Source organism: Gopherus flavomarginatus, chromosome 6 (genome assembly GCF_025201925.1).
Source record: "Gopherus flavomarginatus isolate rGopFla2 chromosome 6, rGopFla2.mat.asm, whole genome shotgun sequence".
NCBI classification, from domain to species: domain Eukaryota; kingdom Metazoa; phylum Chordata; order Testudines; family Testudinidae; genus Gopherus; species Gopherus flavomarginatus.
The window spans coordinates 128,071,608-128,094,026 of NC_066622.1; the positions used below are offsets into that span (position 1 = coordinate 128,071,608).

At 46.1% G+C, this 22,419-nt stretch overlaps 1 protein-coding gene across 5 annotated transcripts in view; it reads left to right on the forward strand.

The window, feature by feature from the left end:
* AFAP1L2 (actin filament associated protein 1 like 2) overlaps positions 1–22,419 on the forward strand; it is a 125,291-nt gene that overhangs the window by 84,241 nt on the left and 18,631 nt on the right. For 3 of the 5 annotated variants that reach the window (XM_050958958.1, XM_050958959.1, XM_050958960.1), the window contains exons 4-7: positions 2,083–2,177; positions 10,253–10,343; positions 19,020–19,225; positions 20,574–20,753. In XM_050958958.1, the coding sequence (XP_050814915.1) occupies positions 2,083–2,177; positions 10,253–10,343; positions 19,020–19,225; positions 20,574–20,753 (572 nt within the window). Of the gene's footprint in view, positions 1–2,082; positions 2,178–10,252; positions 10,344–16,779; positions 16,864–19,019; positions 19,226–20,573; positions 20,754–22,419 lie in introns of those variants that run through there. The other 2 variants (XM_050958962.1, XM_050958961.1) reach the window with 2 other exon arrangements.

Sequence of the window (22,419 nt, forward strand, 5' to 3'; positions counted from 1 at the left end):
GCACTCCTGATGCATCACAGAAGAGGGAAGGCTCCTGCACCAGCTAGTTAGCAGGGTATTTGCAGTGTAACCATGAGGTGCTTTGCAGGGCCATCTCTTCATTTCTGCATGATGCAGTAAAGCAGCCTTTTTCAAGGCTGATCATCAGACAAACTGCGCCTTAAACCAGGGGAAGCCTAATTTTAATGTCAACTGTGCAAGGAACCGAGAAGCCTTGCCTGTCGTGGCTGTGCCTAACAAGCAGATGTATTCAGTTGGTATTCACTGACTGAGCTGTTTGGCACATGGCTGCCTCTGACCTTGCAGCTTAATGAAATTGTCCGGCATTAACAAGGAGGGAAGCAAAGAAGCTTCACCACAGGCAGCAGATAGCCTGCGGGATTACGTCACTGTGTGTTTCGGATTGTACCGATGCTTCTGCCACCATGCCAGAGGCTCATTATAGGATGCAGATTCAGAGCTGTCATTGTGGCTTCCGAGACTGAGACTGAAATGGAGCCGTGTGGGTCCAACTTTTATTTATAAAACACAGAGAAATATGCAGCGAAGTTCCTGCCAGAGTCTTCTGAACCCCATGGTAACTTGCCCGAGGAAAGGCACAGCACCCTGACTGTTCTAATTTCTATTTTCCCTATTCACATAGGGAGTGAGGCTGGGCTTTTAAAATGAGCCTACAGGAGTTAGGCAATCCATTCAAAGGGAGCTGGGCACCTAATTCCCTTGTCTATCTATGGCACTTTATATGCCTCCCTTTAGTGCAGTATCTTTTAATGTATTTCTCTGCACAACACTCCAGTGAATTAGGATAGTGCTATTATATCCATTTTACAGATGGAAAACTGAGGTCCAGAAAGACTAACTGACTTGTGCAAGGCCATATGGGAAGTCTGTGGCATGGCAGGAATTGCACCTGGGTCTTCCAAGTCCCAGATTAAAAACTGAATCACTGAAATATCCTCCCTTCTTAGATCTGTTGGAAACACCTTCTCCTACACAGAGTGCCAGGTTCTCAGCTGGTGTATACCGATGTAGCTCAACGCAGCTATGCTGAAAATGCCCACTGAGGATTTGTCCCTATATTTTTTTTCCTAACAATCTTTTCCTCGGCTATTAAGTCCTATATAAATGCATTAGTTAGTAGTGTTACCATTCTCATTTTATTATTAGAGTAACTGGACTTTGCACCTTTGTGCTTGAAGTGAGTGGTGTTATCCCATTTTATGGATGCGGAAATGGAGGCACAGAATCGGAGATTAGCCCAGCCACAGAGGGTGTCTGTGGCAGAGTTGGGAATAGAATGTACTCTCAGAAGATCCCCTAACATGCAGTCCTCTGCTTTCTTCACTATGTCACACTATGTCCCAAAAGCCTTTGATGTTCCTAAGGCCTAATCAAGATGGCCAGCCTTTCGCTACGACTCATTGTACAGGGGTGACAAAATTCAATAGGAACAGTTTTTCGTAGAAAATAAATCTGTTCCTTATGTTCTAATTGTGGTGCAATAGATCTATGACGTATGTATTCCCTAAAGGGAAAGAACTTTTGAAACTTTCTTCTTTGAAGGCTTTAGGCCAGGACCTCCACTGAAGCCAGTACGGCTACGTGATTTCCACCAACTGAGAATCTGGCCCTTTGTTTTTAAGATTGTTAGTGAGTGGAACTGGGAGAGTGAAAGTGATTTTTTTTTGCCTGCAAGTGAAACCACGTACAGCAGAGTAATAACAGAGTGAACGTTTTAGAACAGCTTAATATAGACATCATCATTACAAGTGAAGAGATTTTTATTTTAAAAGACATTTTGGTCTTCATAGTTTTCATTCCAAGAGGAAAAACATTCCAAAACAAGAAGAGCGTCTACCAAGAGAACTAGTTCTTCAGCTGTGGTGCCATAGCACTGTATTCTTGGCTACGATCTGAAATGACATGGTCACCACGAAACATCAAAGGCAGACTCTGTAATTAACACCCTGCTTCCTACTCAAATATAACGTAGCACACGGATGTTGCTGCACCACTGCTAGGTAATAAGGGCATTGCTGGGACATGCCACATGTCATTATTCCTGCTTGTTTCTGTTTGTAGCACTGGATTGCGGAGAGTCTTTGTCCAATGGGGAATCAGGACACCATTCATCTCCTCCTCAGAAGAGTCTGCCAGACCTTCCTCCTCCAAAAATAGTACGTGTTTGATTCCTGATTGCACTTTCTTCTCTCTTTTTCTCCTTTCACAGTCTTAATATTTAATCAAATCTACCTCTAATGATAGAATTTTATATCTTTAAATTCTTCATGGCACATACTGGCTCTAAGCACTGACAATTTTTAAAATTATGCAACATATAATGTATGTAATTCACAAAACTCTTTCTGTAACAGGATGCTATTGAGGCAAACAGTTTAGTCCTGGTAAGTTTCAAAACAGGTTTAGGTAACTAAAGGAGAGATTTTCAAAGACATGAGTACAAGCTAGGCACCTAGCAGCCAGTTGTCTTTGAAAATCTTCTTCTAGGTGTGTAGCAGCAGCAGCAATGGTTACACTGCCTGGGAGAAACTTACAAAGGCCAACAATCCTCAAACTACAGGACATTCGGGTAATCACCATGGGGTGTCAGGACAATATTCTCTCTCTCTTGTGTAACACTGCACTTGATCACTGCTATGGAATGTGATGGGATTTGCTGGCATCTGGCATTGTCCACTTTCTGAGACAGGCCAGACCCTAGACCATTGTTCCCTTCCTGTATGGCAGTTTCTTACGAAACTTGCAGCCAAGTGGATGTGTGAGAAAGAGGAAGAAGATGTGAGTATCGGGACTTGCTCCCTGAGCAAAAGCAGAAAGGAAGCTTGATTAACGTTGCTGTTCTCCTTGCTACACTGTAGGTTTTAATCCTTTAATCCTAATTTAATCCTAATTCAGGGGGAGTCAAATCAGTCAGTGTCTCGCCACAGAATTCAAATGAGTGTGTTACGTGTAAGACTTGGAAGAAAGTTTGCAAACTCTCCTGTGATGAAGGGCTTGTGTGCCTGACCATCTTAACACCTCTGATGGCCAGGAAGGAGTGGAGTTTAAGGCACTTCTCTTTCTCTTTCTTTGGACATAGAGTGCTGCTGCTACCTAAGACTATAGCAGCCTCTGCATCTGCTCTGCAGAATGCAATGTGTGGTGGGGAACATTATTGTGCAGGTTGGAGCCTGAGAGCAGCTTTCTCCCCATGCATACTTTTTGGTGCTTGAAGGTGTGCTCCATGCGTGTGTATCTTGAGAGACCAATTATACATGATTCAGTTTTCCCTGAGACTTGGTACAAAAGAAATCTACAACCAACGTTCCCTTGGACTTTTCCATGGGCCAGTTATAAATGTAATTAGGTTACAGTTCATCACAATCAGCTTTCAGTGGGATTTTGTTTCCTTGCCAAAAGAGCAGCCCTAGCTATCCTCCAGAGACACTGACAAGTGGGGCTTACTGTTTAGCAGCCGATCAAACATGGGAATCTCAGCAGTAAGGACTTTCTGATGTAAAAGGACAGCAGACTTGAAAGAGGGGTTAGTGGGTGGGTGGATGTGGGCATGTGTGTGGTGACAGAGAGAGGGGGTAGAGTTTGCTAGGGGCTCACTGGGGAAACTGTTCCTTTAAAAGGAAGGAGAAGTCAGAGGGTCAGAGAAGGGATTACCATAAAGGGTCTTAGGGGATCTCTGCTGTAAGGGAGTTTAGGGGATGGATGTCACTTCAGGGTGCTGGGAAAATGAAGCCTGAAAAGGAGAAAAGTAGGGCTGGATTAATACAGAAGCCTTTTAGATGCACTGCAGTTGTCCTAATGGATGTGTTCCAGAGGCTGTGGAGTTTTTCCAGCTAACTCATCTGGCTTAATTGTTAACGCTGCCCATGCTCTCCATGCTGAGAAGGGATGGCAGCCCTGGCCTGTTCCTGGGAGCAGTGATCTGTGTGTCACTGGTTCTGGTCGCAAGGGGCGCTGTTCCTGGTGGAGGTGGTGGCAGAATTAGCAGTAGCGAGATGGGTAAATGAGGACACAGGCTGAGGTAGCAAAAGAGTCCCACGCCAAAAGGAAAGCCTGCCTGAGAATCAGCAAGCAGATGCAGCTCTTATCATGCAGCCTGTGCTGTGCGACATGGCCGGAGGAGCTACAGCTGCACAGGCTGAGACACACACTGGCTCTGACTGTGGGAAACTTCGAGGCAGCTTCTCCTGGTTGTTCAGTGGAACAAATACAGGAATGCACCTCTAGCTCAGCACAGTGTGGGCCTGGGAAAAACCACTGCCCTCCTCCTGCCCCCAATAAATCAGTGGTTCCTTCTTGATACCCCTCTTTAATTTCTGTCCCATTAAATGAAGATTGCCCAGTTATTGATCAAAAATGCAAGGCTCTCATGCCCTTGTAATGACTCTCACATCCAGTCAGTTGAGTTTGAACCTAGAACCTTCAGTACTGAAGCCCCAGCGTATACAACTTGAGCTAAAGGAGCAACTCTGTTAGATGGTAGCAATAGTAGGATGTTATCCTCTATGTGAACCAGCCACTAGCGAGGAATGTGCCACACACTTTATATGTGTGTTACACTCTCTCCATATGGCTTTCTTTTCCTGGCATACATGTAATGGGATTGACTGTCTGTGCTCAAGGGAGACATCCTGGGCTGGATGAGTAGAGGTCAAGATGATGGTGCTTTGGCAGAACGAAGCAGGACATGCTGGTACTGCCCCTGCCTGCTCTGCTTGTCATTTGGATTCACATTGATTTTTGAGAGCAAGCAATTCGATTGCATATTTAAAGAGGGATGAAGCAAGTGAATGAATAAGACTAAGGGTATGTGTTCACTACCCGCCGGATTGGCGGGTAGCGATCGATCTAGCAGGGATCGATTTATCGCGTCTAGTCTAGACGTGATAAATGGACCGCCGAGTGCTCTCCTGTTGACTCCTGTACTCCAGCTCGGTGAGAAGCACAGGCAGAGTTGATGGGAGAGCAGCAGCAGTCAACTCACACAGTGAAGACACCATGTTAAGTCAATCTAAGTACATCGATTTCAGCTATGTTATTCACATAGCTGAAGATGCATAACTTAGATCGATTCTGCTGTGTTTTTGTCCCTGGGGCGTTTTTCCTTGACATTAAGGCAGTGGGAGTGTGTTTTTTAGGAACTTACTGTGGGTATATCAGTCAGCACCAGTTAGTACAGTTGGCTGTGTCTGTGTGTTTGCAGGGAGATGTAATTAAGTGGGCATGGCTTCATTAGCCTATGGTTAAAACCTCCCAAATTCTTAGATGACTGATCAGCATGCTCAAGAAGCTATGGGACTTATCCCTCTGGGCTAATTGTGGCTTTTCCAGAAGCCCTAAGCAAAGGGCAGTGAAGCGTTGTGCTGTCCTGGAAGCGAGTTTCCCCCTTGTTTCCAGCAGGGGAGTTATCCGAGCCAGGTATAAGCTTCTCTCCACCCCCCCCCCACCCCCCCCAGTTCGCTCACTCCCTCCTCACCTGCACAGGTCCATTAGCAGGCTACCATCCGGCCTTCAATATCCTGCCAATTTTCCTCTCACTTCCTCATAGACATGTTGGACAGCTGCAGTCTGCAAAAATAGGCTTTAGTTTTGCCTATGTCCCATTCTCTCCAGCAACAACATAGTGAACCCTGCAGTGTCTGGAGTGCTCAGCTGCTCTCAATTTGGGGAAATTTTTCTCCTTTAGCCAATTGTCCTAGTTTCCCTAACAGCACTGTGTGCACTCCAGAGGTCCGTACTGCGATTGAGGTTTAAAGAATGACGGCGATGAGTGAGGTGGATTAGAACCCCAGGAACTTGTGGAGGGAGAATAGAGAGCATGGTCAGGATTGAAAAACCACATTAGCTCCTCGCTTTGAACTTTGATTCAGAAAGGGGCAATGGCCGGAGAGCGATGCTCTCAGGGAGGCTGAGATTAATGAACAGAGACCACAAAAACTGAAAGCTACAAAGGAACCACACTGGTCTCTACAACCAAGTGTGGGAAGTTGCTTGTAGAACGATAAGACGATGTCGGGGTGTTCATTATCCTGTGTGTTGGGAATAGCTGTTCATTATCTGGCACTTACTATGTTTCTTTTCTAGGCTCCTTTTTCAGTGCTAGAGCCCAGCATAAGTGGGTCTGATCCAAAGCCCACTGAAATCAATGGGGGGCTGACTATGTGTATGCACAGTGCCTAGCACAACGGCGCCCTTGTTTTGAGTGAGGCCTCTAGGTGCAATCGCAATATAAACCTCAAATAACGACAATGATGTCTATGAGCTTTGGATCGTACTTAATTCGACTCTCTCCCTGTTCTTCTCCCATGCCTTAGCACTCACTAGCAGTTCTGCACTCTGCTCTGCTTTTCACCACATGCTGCCAGTTGTCCCTGTGAAAACACACTAGTGTCTTCTCGTACCATTCCCACTTATTAGCATAGAAACTGCAGTGCTCTGGGCCATTCCTGTACAATAGTGTCAGATGTTTGTTAGGGTTTGCCTGCTTTATTGTGCCATTGTGAAATGGACAAGTGTGCTGAAATGACCAGACTGGGTTGGCTAACACAGTACAGTATATTTTTGATCTAAGCTAGAGACAAAAGAAGCCCACGCCTTTGGTAAAGAGAAAAAAATAACCTCTAAAGAAGCCGAAGCCTAGTCCCACGTAGTCCCCTTTGGTTTCCATTGTTTGTATTAAACAAAGTAACCGTCCCCTCCCCTCCCCTGAGACTGTGGTGGACAGCATAGGAAGCAATCACAGCACGAGTTTTTATGTAGACAGCGATGTCTTCCCGATCTGATTATCATTTTGAATTCTCTGCCACGTACAATGTTAGCTGGCTGCAAGCACCAGTCTGCCCCAACTTCAATGATAGCACTAGTCCCTGGCTGAGGAAGTGCACCCAGTAAAACTATTGAGCGTTTAATGCTTCCGCTGAAGTTCTTAAGCATTTAAATATTGTAGGAAAACGTTGGTAAAACATTCCCCGTATAGCCTCAAAAACGGAATGGAAAGTACACTAATAATGCCTAACAGCTCTATATGGAGAGGGCCTCTCCTTAAAGCATGTTGCAAAGGTAAGTAAGAATTACCCCTATTTTGCAGAGGTAGAGACCAAGAAGGGCCAGGAACTTGCCCGTGGTTGCGCCATGGGCCTGCTCATAGCTAGCTAGCCAAAGCCAGAGGTCCTGAGTCTCAGGTCACTGCTGTGATCACTAACCCAGACTGTATCCCTGTATACTGGCTAGACTGGGAATACTGCAGTGTTAATATTCTCCTTCAGAGCCTGGTTGGCCAACAGTCCCGGTTAGTGGGTTAATTTAAGAACACAATAATTCCTCTCTTGGCTGAATGGTGCTATAGATATAAGAACATAAAGTAAGAACGGCCATAATGGGTCAGACCATTGGTCCATCTAGCCTAGTCTTTCAACTGTGGCCTATGCCTTGAGAGACGTTGGCCATTTTATACATCGTGCTGAAGAGAGCTCAAAGTGCTTTGAGACAATGGGCCATGTCCTCAGCTGCCTGAGGGCAGCTCTGCGAGGCATGGCTCTCCTGTGTCAAAATTCATATTGAACAATTGCGGATCTTTAGGCAAAAATGCTAACATCAATCTGCCCCTTAGTTAGGACAGAGGTGCCAGCCAGCCATTAGCCAGAGGCTGCTGGTTAACTAAGAGTTGCCAGAGATTTTGACTTGACCCTTGCTCTTTAATACTAAACATTTAAAAATTCAAATCAAAGAATTCAAAAATAAAATAATCAAAAAAACTAGTCCCCCAAAGCCAAAGAAGTATTATCCAACAGGCAAATAATTGAAATGTATAAACAACTATTACCCATTGTGCCATTGGGCTAAAATGCAAAGGCAAATCAGCACTGTCCTGCTATAGCTTTACCTGGTGTGCTAGGTGCAGAGAGGCATGAGGTATGCCTTCTTGTGCCCAAGCCCCAGGCACCCCAGAGGATATTCATCCCGGCAGAGTGCAGGCAGTGCCTCTGTCGCTGCTCTCCTTGAGGCTGATGCCAAGGGAGGGAGTGCAGTTGTAATTTGCACTAGTGCTCCACAGGCACTCTGCTGGCAGAGGCTGTGAGGTGGGAGGGGGGCGCTGAATCAACGCACTCCCCCCTTGGCCCTGCCCACATTGTGATGACGCTGGCCCATTATCTTCGCCTCTCCCCTGACAAACAATTGTGTGGGCAGCCAGGAGTGAATGCACAATTCCTGGCCCTGTGCTATACAGATCATCAACAGGATAGTAAGGAGCAGGGGACGTGTCCCCGTCATTGCCCGCCAGTGGCTGCATCTCTACTCCAGACAAGTGAGGTTTCAGCCCCTATGTATAGGGCTATTGCAGGCTGGTCCTTGATGGAACTCCCAGCATCCTCACCAGAGCTGATGTCTTATGCTGGTACCAACTAGAATCTAGCTCATACACTTGCAATCCAGAGCACATCATCACCCAGGTACTAAGAGAATCACCTGCCACTAGCTAAAATAACTCGCCTTCAGCTGTTTTTAACTGAGTTACATGAACATAGCAGATGCAGGACCGGTGCAACCATTTAGGCGGACTAGGCGGTTGCCTAGGGCGCCGAGATTTAGGGGTGCCAAAAAGTGCCCCCCAATTTTTTTTTAAATGGTTGAGCAGCCGCTGCTGCTGGGACAGAGAGGGAGTCTGAGCTGTGCGGCAGCCGGCAGCCCAGGGTGTCCCCTGGGTCAGGGCGCCGCCGCGGCAGCCGGCAGCCCAGGGTGTCCCCTGGGTCAGGGAGCCGCCGTGGCAGCCCGCAGTCCAGGATGTCCCCGGGTCAGGGCGCCGCCAGAGGGGGAGGCAGGCAGCTCCCGTGGAGCTGCTGCAGTGGTGCCTGCGGAGGGTCCGTTGGTCCGTGGCTCCGGTGGAGCTGCCGCAGTCGTGCCTGCGGACGGTCGGCTGCTCGCGCGGCTCCGGTGGACCACTCGCAGGCACCACTGCAGCAGCTCCACCGGAGCTGCGGAGCACCGGACCCTCCGCAGGCACCACTGCGGCAGCTCCACCGGAGCCGCGGGACCAGCGAGTGGGGCGATGTAATTGCCGTCCGCCTAGGGCGCTCAAACCCTTAGCGCTGGTCCTGAGCAAATGCAGATTGTGTTCTATTATGCGTGGCATGTGAGAGGAAATCTTTGGTGCTGGACAAATTGAGGAGCAGGGCTAAGCTACAGGATGGTAGCATCATCCGCCCCCAACTCTCCTCGTGTGGGCTGTAACTCCATCCACTATCCTGTTCTGTGCTGGTTTTTATGTTGCAATCCTCACCGCAGGATCTGAGCCCCTCCTGCTGCTGCATTCACATTTGCAGCTCAGTGAAGTCAAGCGCAGTTATATGAACGGCTTGAGAAGTAAATGGGTTTGTTTTTTACCCACCGTCTTGCTCATGTGCCTGTCTTTCCAAGGGATCAAGGAACTGTTTTCTCTGCCAGCTTCTGTTTTGGGGAGGGATTTGGCAGATGAAACAGGGTTTTTCCAGCACTTGGACTCTTTTCAAAGGCTCCTTTCACTTTAGTTTTGTTTATCCACTTCCTTCATTTTTGCTCATATTGACTTTAAAGACGCCTGATTGTTTCCTAACTTGGGACTTTGTGCCATGTGACCCCTGGGCTGTGACATTCAGTTAGGGAACTTGAGACAGGGTAATAGACTTCTAATGCCTGTTTGGGCTAAAGGTAGGTAATAGTTCTACCTCTGCTCCCAACTGTCCTCCACTCAGGTATCCCATAACTATTCTCCTTAGTGTCGAACTACATCCCTAATCAAAATGGATAGCGTATGTGCAGCCTTCTGGACCTAATGGAAGGGAGGACATTTACTAGGACAGCAGGATCAGATCCATGGTTAGAATGAACAAGCTGCCTGCAGTTTTTCCGGGGGTCTGTCCTATAGCCCCAAAATTGAGGCTTTCAGGAAATTTGAAGCGTTGCCTATTTAAAGCACCACAACATTGTGACATTGTATAAGAACTGCTAAGTGCAGCATCACAATACTCCTTTAAACCTAATTCAGCGAGCTGTATATCGAAAACCAGTTAAATACTAGCACTAACCGATGTGTCTTTCCTTGAATCTGAACCCATTTATCTAGAAGTCATGAATTGCACGTCTAAAAGGATTCCTCCGTGAGGCCACACTTTAGCATTACCAAAAAGGGTTGTTCAAAGTTTCGGAGTGCTCAGCTCTTTACTACAAAATATGCTTGCTTTATTCATTCATTCCACAGATTGCAGAAATGAAACTGCCTTCGATCCCCAAGATTGAGTCTCCAGAGGCATATTACGAAGAGGCTGAGCCATATGACATCTCTGTGAATGGTACGTCAGAGCCAGTTCTCGGCTTTTCATGGCTATCATTAACCTGAGTGAGATGCAGAACTCAATGTTTGTGGAAACAATCAAACAGAACTACTTTCATACAATTCTTTTTTGATTCCTGTGGATTTGCTGGTCATAAGAAGGGTACATTTATAGTTTATAAAGGATTAATAAATGACTAGTAGATGTTATACGCCTGCTATAGACAAGACCAGTATGTCTTATAGATGGCTATAAAATATTATACGTGTTGGTGGATTCTCCATTTCCTGAAGTCTTCAGATCAAGACTGGATGTCTTTCTGGAAGAGATGCTTTAGCCAGATTCAATACAGGGGTAACTGTATGAGATTCAATGGTCTCTGAAATACAGGAGATCAGACTAGAAGATTTAATGGTGCCTTCTGGCCTTGAAATCTGTGAACTCAATGAGTATATTGGACTTTATATCAATCTTGAAGCATTTATTAAAACAGTTTTAAATTAATACATTTTGAAGAGCTATTTATAAGTGTACCCTTTACGTAAAGCGTGACAGTTTATAAACTGCAGTGATCTAGATCACTAGACTGTCCCCTCTTTCAGTCTTGTGTACCAAAGTCAGGGAATTCAGAGAAGGGTAACAAGTAAGGCTGATGATTTGGATCAGAATTCATTACCATTGGGTGAGCAGCACTAGACCCAACTGTGCAACCCTGAGCTTTAAAATTTGTTATGAAGAAACAAAGTGGGGGACATCGCTTAAAATTATGCGAGGTTAATTTATGTTGACAGCCATCTCTTCGGGATAAGGACTGTATCTTTCCAGGTGTTTGTACAGCACCTAGCACAATGGAGGCCCTGATTCTAAGAGGGAGCCTTTGGGAGCTACAGCTCTCCTGTCGACTTAATTACTCCACCTCTGCGAGAGGTGGTAGTTATGTTGGTGGGAGAAGCTCTCCCACTGACCCAACACTGTCTACATGGGGGGTTGGGGTTGGTATAACTACGTAACTCAGGGCTGTGGATTTTTCACACCCCTGAGCGATGTAATTCTACTGCAGTAAATGAGTAGTGTAGACCTGGCATTAGTTTGAGGCTAGGCTGAGTGATGTAATTAGGTGCAGTTAAGTGGAGTGAGTTGGAGTATTAGCTCCTAATTATCACCCCATCTGCATCAATCTCTTTCTATGTTCAAATCAGTGCCGCCTTGGCAGCATGGGACCCGATGCAGCTAGCTATTGGGGGCTTGGATTAGTTTCCATTTTCTCTAAGTCACCATAGTTTCGGGCGGTGCAGATAAAAGCCTTCAGGGTTGTCCTATCTCTGTAATGAGGAAGCCAGGTTTGGGTTTCCCAAACCTCACCCTGGACTGGTTGGCTTCTAGATGTTGTTTTATCTAAATGGCTCCGCTCCAGTTAGAATACTGTGGGCCAAATTCTGCTCCGTTACTCCTGATCAGCACTTTGGGGGTGGTTACTGGGCCCTGTGAGTGCAGAGAAAATCTTACCTCCAGCAGGATCAGTAGGTAAAACACTTTTAGAAAGAAAAGTAGTTGATTTTTTTTTTCAGTGCTTGGTGTTGCAGCCTTGACAGAGACAGTGCAAGATATTGTTATGCAGACCACTGAGGGAGGGGTTGTGTCCCCACCTGCCCTGCAACCCTGGGTGTTTTACAATGCTTTGCTGCTGTAGCTCACAGCCCGGGGTGCTCACAACCAGTCTACAAGCCTGCTGGCTCCTGAAGAGCTAGACAGCCCTGGTTCAGCAGGTCTCACCCTAGCGGCCTGTCTGTAGCCCACTCTGGCTTCCACTAGCCTTGGTTACAACCAGCAATAGACCTTTGTTGTCTTTGCCTGAGGACCGAACTGGTCAGAGAATCCAATACATGTTCCTTTGTCTAAGGCAGACCTGTTTACCAACTGCCCCAGACATATCTTAGTCATAATTCCAACATATATCCATAACTCTTAATACATGCTGCACACACACATCATGCAAGACTATTAATGGTCAGTGAGTTATTAGTTTTCAAGTGATATCTCAAAATGGATATTTTATACAAACATTATTGCAATAGGGTGGGAATACAGGGATGCTTATGGCCACGCCTGCTCCTTTACAAGCCGTAGGAGGGTTGGCCCCTGGCTGACCCAGAGGCGGCGGGGCAGAGCCCTCTTTCCTGGACAGGGCATCTGCCACCATATTTGCTTTCCCCTTTATACAGAAGAAACCTGTTTTGCCACCTTTCTATTTAGAGTCTCCAGGACATAATATCAGACAATATCCATTATTTCAGCTACTGGGTTTTTTACAAACACTTCAGTCTGACGCTAATGACCAGCGTGGTGTTAGATTTCAAATGATATATTACATGTCACTTTTAAATAAATATCCTGATACCAGTGTGCGAGCTGTGATGAGCGTGTCAGGCCTGATGAGTTGCTGACACAGAGCAGTGAACTGCAAGTGGGCCTCTGAGTCACAGATGCCCCACAGCGTCATGCTCCCCAGTGCTCTGAGTCCAAGGATTAGAATTCTGCTGACAAAAAATTCACCATCAGCTCCACCTCCTGCAAATAAAAAAACCTCCAGTTTTTGCCAGTTTCATGTCAGATTCTTTCCCTACCCAAGCAAAAAGGCAGCTGTAAACTTCATCCCACAGGATAAAGTTGGGAATTAGCTAGCAGGTAAAAAGAAAAGGGAGTCATACCTCTTGTTTCTTTTCCTGTTGTTTTAAATTGTGTGTAGCCACCTGCCAGCCCAAGACTGCCTCTAACTTGCTTTGGGGCATCATTCAGGCCAGAAAGCATTATACATGCTGGGGTGTTTTCCAATTGCCTTTGCAGTGAGATAATAGTTATATTTTTTGCCATGCGCATAGGAAAAGATAATTGTCCAACTCTGCTGAGAAGCACAGCACATAGGGACATGCACCAAACTTATTCATATGTAGCCAGGTGTTCTATCTCGTATATATGCCAATTAAACTGGGTTATGTTACTCAGACAGTTTTATAAAACCAACATTTTTGTGCATAGAAAACCTCGGGGGGGGGGGGGGAACTAGAATTCTACTGAAATCTCTTTTGCTTGGCAATACAGGATATTTAATTCAGCATATGCACTGGCAGGGAATGCCTCTAATAACTGTGATGGCACCTTTGTTTTGAGAAGTTTCTAGTGAATGATTATGCAGGCACGAGGCATACAGCGAACAGGCTAAGATGGTTTGGGGTAGTGTCAGAAATATAAGATTTTGGTTACCAGGAACACTGTCTAGTGGCTGCTATTGTTAGTTTATCATTAGACAAATGAGAAATGTGCTCCGTGTTATACAGACCAATGAATGGCATAAATGCAGGGGACTGGGAGTCATGACTCCTGAGATCTGTCCCCAGTGTGTTACTGGGTAGCTAGGCCCCTTTGGGCAATTCACTCAACTGTTCTGTGCCCCAGTTTCCTCCTCTGTCAAAATGGATATAATCATACTGCCAAGTACTATATATACTCGTTCATAAGCAGAGTTTTTTAGTAAAAAAGGGAAGCACTAGAGAAGGGGGTCAGCTTATGAATGGGTATAGAGAGGGAGAGGTGGGACACAGACCCTCTCCCCAACAGAGGGAGCAAGGAGAGGCAGCAGAGCCAGAAGAGAAGAGGCGAGGCCAGAGTCTCTCTGCTTCTGGCCACGCTGCTCTTCCCCCCAGCATCCGAAGCAGCTGCAGCTCAGGGCTGGCAGGCTGTGGCTGTGCTGCTCGGCCCTGCCCCCTGGAGCAGGTTGTGGCTGTGCTGCCTGGCCTGCCAGAGCACGCTGCGGCTGTGCTGCCCGGCCCAGCCCACTGGAACACGTTACGGCTGCGTCACCCGGTCTGGCCTGCCAGAGCAGGCTGCGGCCGTGCTGCCCAGCCTGCCAGAGCAGCTCCAGCCAGGCCAAAGATATCCTCCCTGTCCCTCCCCAGCTAAGGTGGGAAGGGATGGGATAAAGAGAGTGAGGGGGTCATGGGCTAGGGGCAGGGTCATGAGGGGGTGGTCACAGGGGTTACTCCTCTGATTCACAGTTTCTCCCCCCCAAAAAAATGTCCCCACCAGTTGCTGTCCTGGCCCATCAGGGTAAGCAGCTGGCGCACTGGGACACTTTGTTTACTTAGGTTTACCTCCGTGCCTGCAGACGCAAGGTAAACAAACCATCTCGGCCTGCCAGCTGCTTATCGTCATGGTCCAGGAGCCAAAGTTTGCTGACCCCTGAATTATAGGGTCAGCTTATGAATGGGTCATAAAAAATTTGCATTTTTACATATCCATCTTGAGGAGGGGAGGTCAGCTTATAAATGAACCGGCTTATGATTGAGTATATATGGTACCTGTCTTGGGAGAGTTGAGGCTCACTGGTTAAGAACAATGGGACGTGTTCTGATCTCCTTTCTTATGTTGAGTAGCCCTTACTCCTCAGATGGCTCTGCTGACTCAGATGGGTCTGAAATCTATTATGGGGCCACTTGTGGAATAAGGTGCTATTCAACATGAGTAAAGGTGATCTTTGGCTGGAGAGTGTAATGCGTCATTGTTAGCTGTTAGTGTTCTCCTTCCTAGGCATCAGCTGCTCTTTAGATACTCTTCTAGTTCAGATGGTAGCTTTGTTTGTCTTTCCTGACTATTTTAAATGTGAGGGCTCTGGTGAGGCCAAATCTTTACTTGCAAACTGGTCGCTGCATCCTTGGACACTAAAATGGTAATGAACTTGGTGGCGTACACCACTGCCCTCTGCTGGATGGAATCAGAACAGTTCAACTGTGCCACAGGCCCTGTAGTGCAAACAGTTGGTGGAGATTCTCTGTTAGCTCAAGTGCTAGGGGAAGGATCTGAATTCTGTTCCCTCTACGGCCACCGTGCATAGCACAGTGACAGTTGCGAAGTCCAAAGTGGAAACAAATTACAGTAGGAGATGAGAACCCTATTTTGGCTGCTTGCTGACCTGGACTGTGTTTTAAGGCTTCTTTGCCAAATGAATCCCTTTTCTTCATAGGCCCACCTCCTCTTGTCATTTATGCTGGGAGAGATCATGGCTAGCTAATGGAGTTACATCTGATAGCCTATAATTTTAATGAAGTTGCACCTGTATAAAATGGCATGAGAGGAGAATCAGGCCCATAAAGTGAACTGGGATGGGAATATGCAGGGTCAGATAAATCCTGAATGTTAGAGTAGACAGTATTGTTACCCACATCTTAACTGCAGAACCACAGGGCTCCTCAGCTCGTATCTGCCCCAGACATAAATAAGGCACTTTGCAGGTGGTTATGCACAGATGCCTTTTCAGGGGGGTTATATGGGAAGGAAAAAGCTTAAGAATTGGCCAAGAAGCTCCATGGTCCTAGTGAAAGTCACTCTCTGACCAGTTCACAGTTCAGGCAGCTACTTTAGGTGAATGAAAATTTAGATGGGAGATCTGTAATGAGATTATGATGTTAGGAAGAAATTTAATTAAGTGGCTGAAGAGGAGCTATAGTACAAGGGGAAAGAGAGAGTTTGTTGTATAATGGCTACAGCACAAGGCTTGGGTAAAGAGACCTGAGTTCAAATCCTAGCTCTGTCTTTAAATCTCCATAGGCTTGATCCTGCATCCTCTGAGGTTGGAGTTTTGCTGTTGACTTTGACAGGTGCAAGACTGGACCCTCTGTCCCTCAATTTCCCCATCTGTAAAGTGGGGATAATGTTACTTATCTCTCTCATATGGGGTGATGGAAAGTGCTTTGAGATCCTGGGGCAAGGATGCTATAGAAGGGCATCCTTTCCTAGCAGAGTTGTGAAGATGCAGGTAGCTGGGGAGCTGCTGTTCGTCTCTTGTTACTGAGTTTTTGAATTTAAGTCTTATATCTCCAAGCACATGGATGTAGTAAATTAAAACAAGAATAGCAGCACTAATAAAATTAGCAAATATGTTGCCAAGAAGAGACATTTAAAGCAAATCCTCCAGATGGGCTGAGGAGATAAGCAAGTCATGTGGCATCAGAGGTGGGACCAAAAGACACCGTAACAAATGGTGGATGAATAAATTAAAATGAACCTAATAAAGACAGGCTTGTTAGGTCTTGTGACTGTTCCTTCATCCGCAGTATTTTTGCACATAATCTAAGAATGCCATTGCCCTTCGTTACATTTGCATTAATTACTAGGATCCTCTTTTGCTTCAAGTCAGTGCTGAGATGGATTCCATCCTTATCAGTCTACCCCTGCACTGCATTTGCGTAATTGCGTGGCAGGTTATGAAACACAATGGGAATGTGAGTGACAATATGGCTGCCTAATTAATAATAATTCAGATTGAAATAGTTCATCTGCACCAGCTGATTTTAATGTTGACGGTCATTTTTAAAGGAATTGTCTGGTTCAAGGGGGACCAATGTAAAATATGTGCGCTCTCTCTCTCTCTCTTTCTCTCTTTTTGCTTGTGACTATGCAGGTATTCTTGGTAGGCTCGCTGCTACAGGAGCCAGGACAGGGTTACAGGTTACCGAGGGAGTAATTTATGCCACAATAACCATGGGTACGGCATGTTTTCAAAGCCTGAACTTCTGGCATTGTCTTTCTATTTATTGTCATTGTAGCAGAGAGGATCCCCTGCCCAAACTATCCATTTTGTTATCACCAGCATTCCTCTCTTACAAGCATAGATGGATCACCACCCCCATTTGGCACATTGTCATCCTGGATGGATACGTTTCCATTCAGGAGGGCGGGGGTAGGGTGGGGGAGATATTCAGAAGTTCGCAATCACTTTTTGCCAATCAGTGGTTCATCCCATATAGAAAGAGTTTTTTTTATCAGAGTACATCTGAATGGCACTGCTTTTTATAGATGAAGATGTTGCAACCAGTGAAGGGGCTGATCATTAGCTGGTGTAAATGGGCATAGTTCTCTGGAAGTGAAGCCATGCCGATTTACAATAGCTGAGGATCTGTTCCAAAGTCTTCTAGGAGGTAAGCTGTAGAGTGGCATGTATGCAGGAAATAATACAGTCATCGTCTTTTGAAAGCTGAACTACCTGATCGGTTGATGATGGGCCATTAACACGATACCCATGGGCATTCAGTGAATTTTGAAGTGGATAGTCTCCTTTTGAGACACTGGCTTAATTAGTGTTGCTTTGCACTAATCACCTGTTGGAGCTATCGTGTAACACTTAATTGGGGGAGATTTTGGGAGCAATATTGTCACATTGCTGTGGCTTCTCAGTTACTTTTATTTTAAAAATGAATACACCTACCTTACCAGATAATGCTTCAAGGAATCACAGTAAAGTGTTTTAACTACACCTCTACCTTGATATAACACTGTCCTTGGGAGCTAAAAAAATCATACCGCGTTATAGGTGAAACCATGTTATATTGAACTTGCTTTGATCCACCGGAGTGCGCAGCCCCCCTCCCCCCGAGCACTGCTTTTACTGCATTATATCCAAATTTGTGTTATATCGGGTGGCGTTATATCAAGGTAGCGGTGTATTTTCTCTGTTTTTTCTCTCAGAAATGCCTACAATATTACGGTAACACTGCACTTGAGTGGACATTTGACTAAGTCTTGATCAGAGCAGCATAATGAGATCAATATCGTAATTCTGTTCAGTAGAGATGAACATGCACGAATTAAACATGAGGTGCACATATCTTGGGGCATGCCTCTGATGGATCTATGTGAACCCCACTAATAATGAGTGGCTGGCAGATTACATCTGTATCATGAACACCTAGGTCTCATTGCAAATCTCCTGGAAGTTGCTGGGGAGTCTCTCTATTGACTTCAATGGACTTTGCACCAATGACCAGCCATCTTCTCCTTCTGAAAACCTTCATGACCTATGTACATCAGAGCTGAGTAGCACTATACATTGTGGGTGTAATTTTCAAACGCGGTCAGCATTGGCCTCTGCTCTCATTTGAATGGTACTGTTTCCCTTGACTTCAGTGGGAACAGAGTTAAGCCAGGGCTGAGCATTCTTGAAATCCCACTCCTTATTAAGAATGTAATGGACAGTTACATACTGTTCTTGACTGAACATAAAAACAATCACTATTATTTAAGGCTGTAGTTTATTACTACTTCTTACTGCCACACTCAACATCCCTTCACTGGTGCCACCGCTCAGATATATGTCTTGCCATACGTTCCAGGTTGAGTTGATATAGCCGTTGGCCCAGAAAGGGAACCACAGAATAACATACAATGACTCATTGCTTGTTGCATGGCCTTGCAGAGTTTGTTTTTACATATAGGAGGCAGGGGCTGACTTGGAAGGAACTGGACATAGCTTGCAATCACGTTGCAGGTTTGGAAATTTTGGCTTCTAGTTGAGTATATAAAATATATAATTGGAAAAATACAACCAACATCTGCTAGGGCATCTGAGGAAAACTCTTAAATTGTAGACTCCTTTGAGTATTTGCAAAGAGAGAATCTCAGACGCAAAAAATCAAAGCAACAGTTTGGGCTAGAAGGAAAAACCGGATGCTGGGAGATCAAATTCACTAAGAAAATGGCCTTAGGAAATCTTCAACAGAGGAAAGCCCTGGGGCAGAGCCTGAGCTGCTTGTGACTGTGGCATGCTGTAAGGACACTCTCACTTGCCTGATGTGAGCATGCATGAAACAAACAGGAATTACCACCCAGAAATACACTTGGTGACCAGCTTTGCCTTTTTTACAGAAGACGGAGAAGCAGTCAGCAGCTCATACGAATCCTATGATGAAGAAGAGAGCAGCAAAGGGAAGTCAGCAACCCACCAATGGCCATCCACTGAAGCCACCATTGAGCTGATGAAAGATGCCCGCATCTGTGCTTTCCTCTGGAGGAAGAAATGGCTGGGACAGTGGGCCAAACAGCTGTGTGTCATTAAGGACACTAGGTTGCTGGTATGCAAACATTTGCATTTCCTCCCTCACCCCCCAAATAACAACCTATTTTCTCAGACTGGGAGTGGGAAGTGGCTTCTCAGTTCCCATATGGCAGAGAGTCTTATTTTAATTCAGATGCTTTAAGAAATATCCACTTAGCCTCCATGTGGAATTCTCCAAAGATTTCCACTCGGTAACATAGCCAATAGAATACAGGCAGGTGATACCACAGGCGAAAGAGCAGGTAGAGCAGTATTGCTGTTAGTTGTTATAGAAAACGATGTGGGGTAAAATGTTCATCGATTCCAAAGCCCAGGGACCACAATGATCATCTAGTCTGACCTGATGTATAACACAGGCCATAGAACTTCCCGCAAATAATTCCCAGAGCAGAGCTTTTAGGAGAACACCCAGTCTTGTTCTAAAAATTGCCAGTGATGGAGACTCCACATGACCCTTGGTCAATTGTTCCACTGGTTAATTACCATCACTGTTAAAAATTTACACCTTATTTCCAGTCTGAATTTGTCTAGCTCCAACTTTCAGCCCTTGGCTCATGTTCTACCTCTGGAGACTAGGTGGAAGAGCCCATTATCGAATATCTGTTCCCTATTTTTCAAAAGTGCTTAAATACGATTTTCAAACGTGAATCAGGCACTTAGAAGCTTACATCACATGGAAAACCAGTGGCATTTAGGGACAGATTTACAAAGGCATATAAGTGCCTAAAGAAGCAGATAGGTGCCTAGTGGGATTTTCAGAAGTGCATAAGTAGGCAACTGACTAACTCCTATTTAAACTCAGTGGGAGTTAGGCATCCAACTCACTGAAGAATTTTAAAAATCCCACTAGGTGCATCTGTAGGCCCCTAAACACTTTTTAAAAAAATCTGCCCCCCTAGGTGCCTAAGTCTCTTTTGAAAATGGGGCTTAGGTGCCGAAGGCATGTCAGCACTTTAGAAAATTTTACACGTGGCCTAGTGATCTGTAAGCAAGTCAGGGACTCCTTTGTTCTAATCCTGACTCCTCTGACAGCAGCCTCCCATGGCTGTTATTTTACTCATAACATGTTGGTTAGACTCAGTAAAATCTCTTGAGATATAGTTTATCTGAAAGATGCTGCTGTGTGGGAGGGTGGGTACATATCTATGCTATATATTTTTATGGGGTGTGTGTAAAACATCTGGATGCTGCAGCTGTAACTGAGTTGGACCTTCTTTGTGTTCTCTGCAGCCACTGCAGATGTGCATGCTGCTCCACTTGTGCTGATGTTAGGAAGTGGGTTATGTTGAGTTTACATGCTTTTAATCTCTTACTTAAGGCTTACTTAATTACTTACTTTAATCTCTTACTCCTTCTACTCTCAGTGCTACAAGAGCTCCAAGGACCACACCCCTCAGCTTGATGTGAACTTGCTTGGCTGCAGTGTCATACACAAGGAAAAGCAAGTGAGGAAGAAAGAACACAAGCTGAAGATCATTCCGATGACTGGAGATGTGATTGTGCTAGGCTTGCAGAGCAAGGACCAGGCAGAGCAGTGGCTCAGAGTGAGTGGAGCTATGTCACTTTGTAACCCAAGAGCCGGTGTCTTTTGTTACATGATCGCACCGTGGTGGGCTATGTCAGATTAACTGTACCAGTGGAAAAGGGGGGCTGTTCATTCTGCTGTGCCCCTGGGGTAACTCCCTCTGGGCTCGCACTCCTGTACCCAGGGCTGGATTAACCCAGAGGCAAATTAGGCACATGGCTAGGGCCCAAATTGGTGTTGAGAGGCCAAAATCATAGGGCAGGATCTTTCGCCGCCTCCCCTTTGCCCAGCTGAGGGGGCGCAGACCACCCACAGCAGCACCCTTTGCCCTGGCACTGCAACCCTAATCCTGACCCCATGGTGGTGTTTGGAGAGCACCACCCTGCAAGAGCAGCTCCTCTACTGGGGGGGGCTGAGCCCAGTTTCCTGCTCTGGGCATTGCCACCTGGCACATAGGGTTGCAGCCCCATTCAGGTTTGGCCCAGTCAGCCCTCCATCATGATGGGAGAGGGTGGCCGGCATAACCTTTCCCCCGGGGCCACCTCTCACGCCAGACTGAGAGAAGTGTATGTTTGCCCCAATAATGGGTTAATCTGGCCCTGCCTGTATCTCGTGCCTGTCTTCTTGGCACTCCCTTGCGCTCTGCCCTGACTGAGAAACACGGTGAATAAGTTATTCCTTGCAGTTTTCTCGCTATGAAGAAGGTAAAAGAATATAGAAGGTCCTCGGGTTCCTGGAGGTGAAATGGCTGTCTCTTCCATTCACCCTGCTGGAATCATTTCTGCTGGCAGGGAACCTCTCCATCCCCTCCCCTGGGTTCTCCATGCTGGGCTCTTCACACATCTCCACGTTCTTCAGGCTCAGCACTTCTGCCAGAAGATTGTGCATGCTGAGATATCAGTCATTCGGGGCCAGCAGTATCAGCTCAGCAGCGAAAGCTCCAGCTCCCTGCACTATGGTCTGAATTTAAGGGAAGGAAGGGGAGGATACATTGCCAGGAAAGGAAGCGTCTAAAATGATCCTTTAGGATTGTTGAAGTTGTTGGAGACTGTGTGTGGGGTTGTTAGTAGAGCAGGAAGAGGGGGTTAGAAAGAGAAGGAGAGGGACAGAGAGTGACTGTCAGGGGGACATGAGCAAAGAGTTTGGGTACCAGGCTATATGCTTTTACTATATTCATAGGGATGCACCGGAACTTAGCTGTACAACTCCCATAGACGTTACAGTGGCTCTGCTTGGAGGTTGGACTCCATTCCGCTGTTCTTCCGACATACACTGGCCTCATTCACAGCTGCAAGCACATAGACACATGCTCCACTTCGTTTTCATGTCCAGGGCAAGCATGCTCCCAGAAAACCCAGGCCACCATCTGTATGTCGGAGAATGGAGAGGACCTCCCCAGCTCAACCTTTCCAGCCAGAATAAAGAAGGTCTTTCAGCAAGAGAGCACTGAACTCCCAGCTTCAGTCTAATTGATGTTTAATGGGAAATGCTGCAGAAACAGAAGAATGCTTAATGCCTCTCTCTGTAACAATGTGTGGGAACGCTTTTTGGAGAAAGTCCCAAACGCAGAATAGCTAAGGACTGTACAGGAAACATGGTTGTTTCATGGAAACTGCAGCAGAACAATGAATCTTTACAAAGATCAGTGATTAACTCAAAGCAGGCTGAAGAGCTCTGTTCACTTG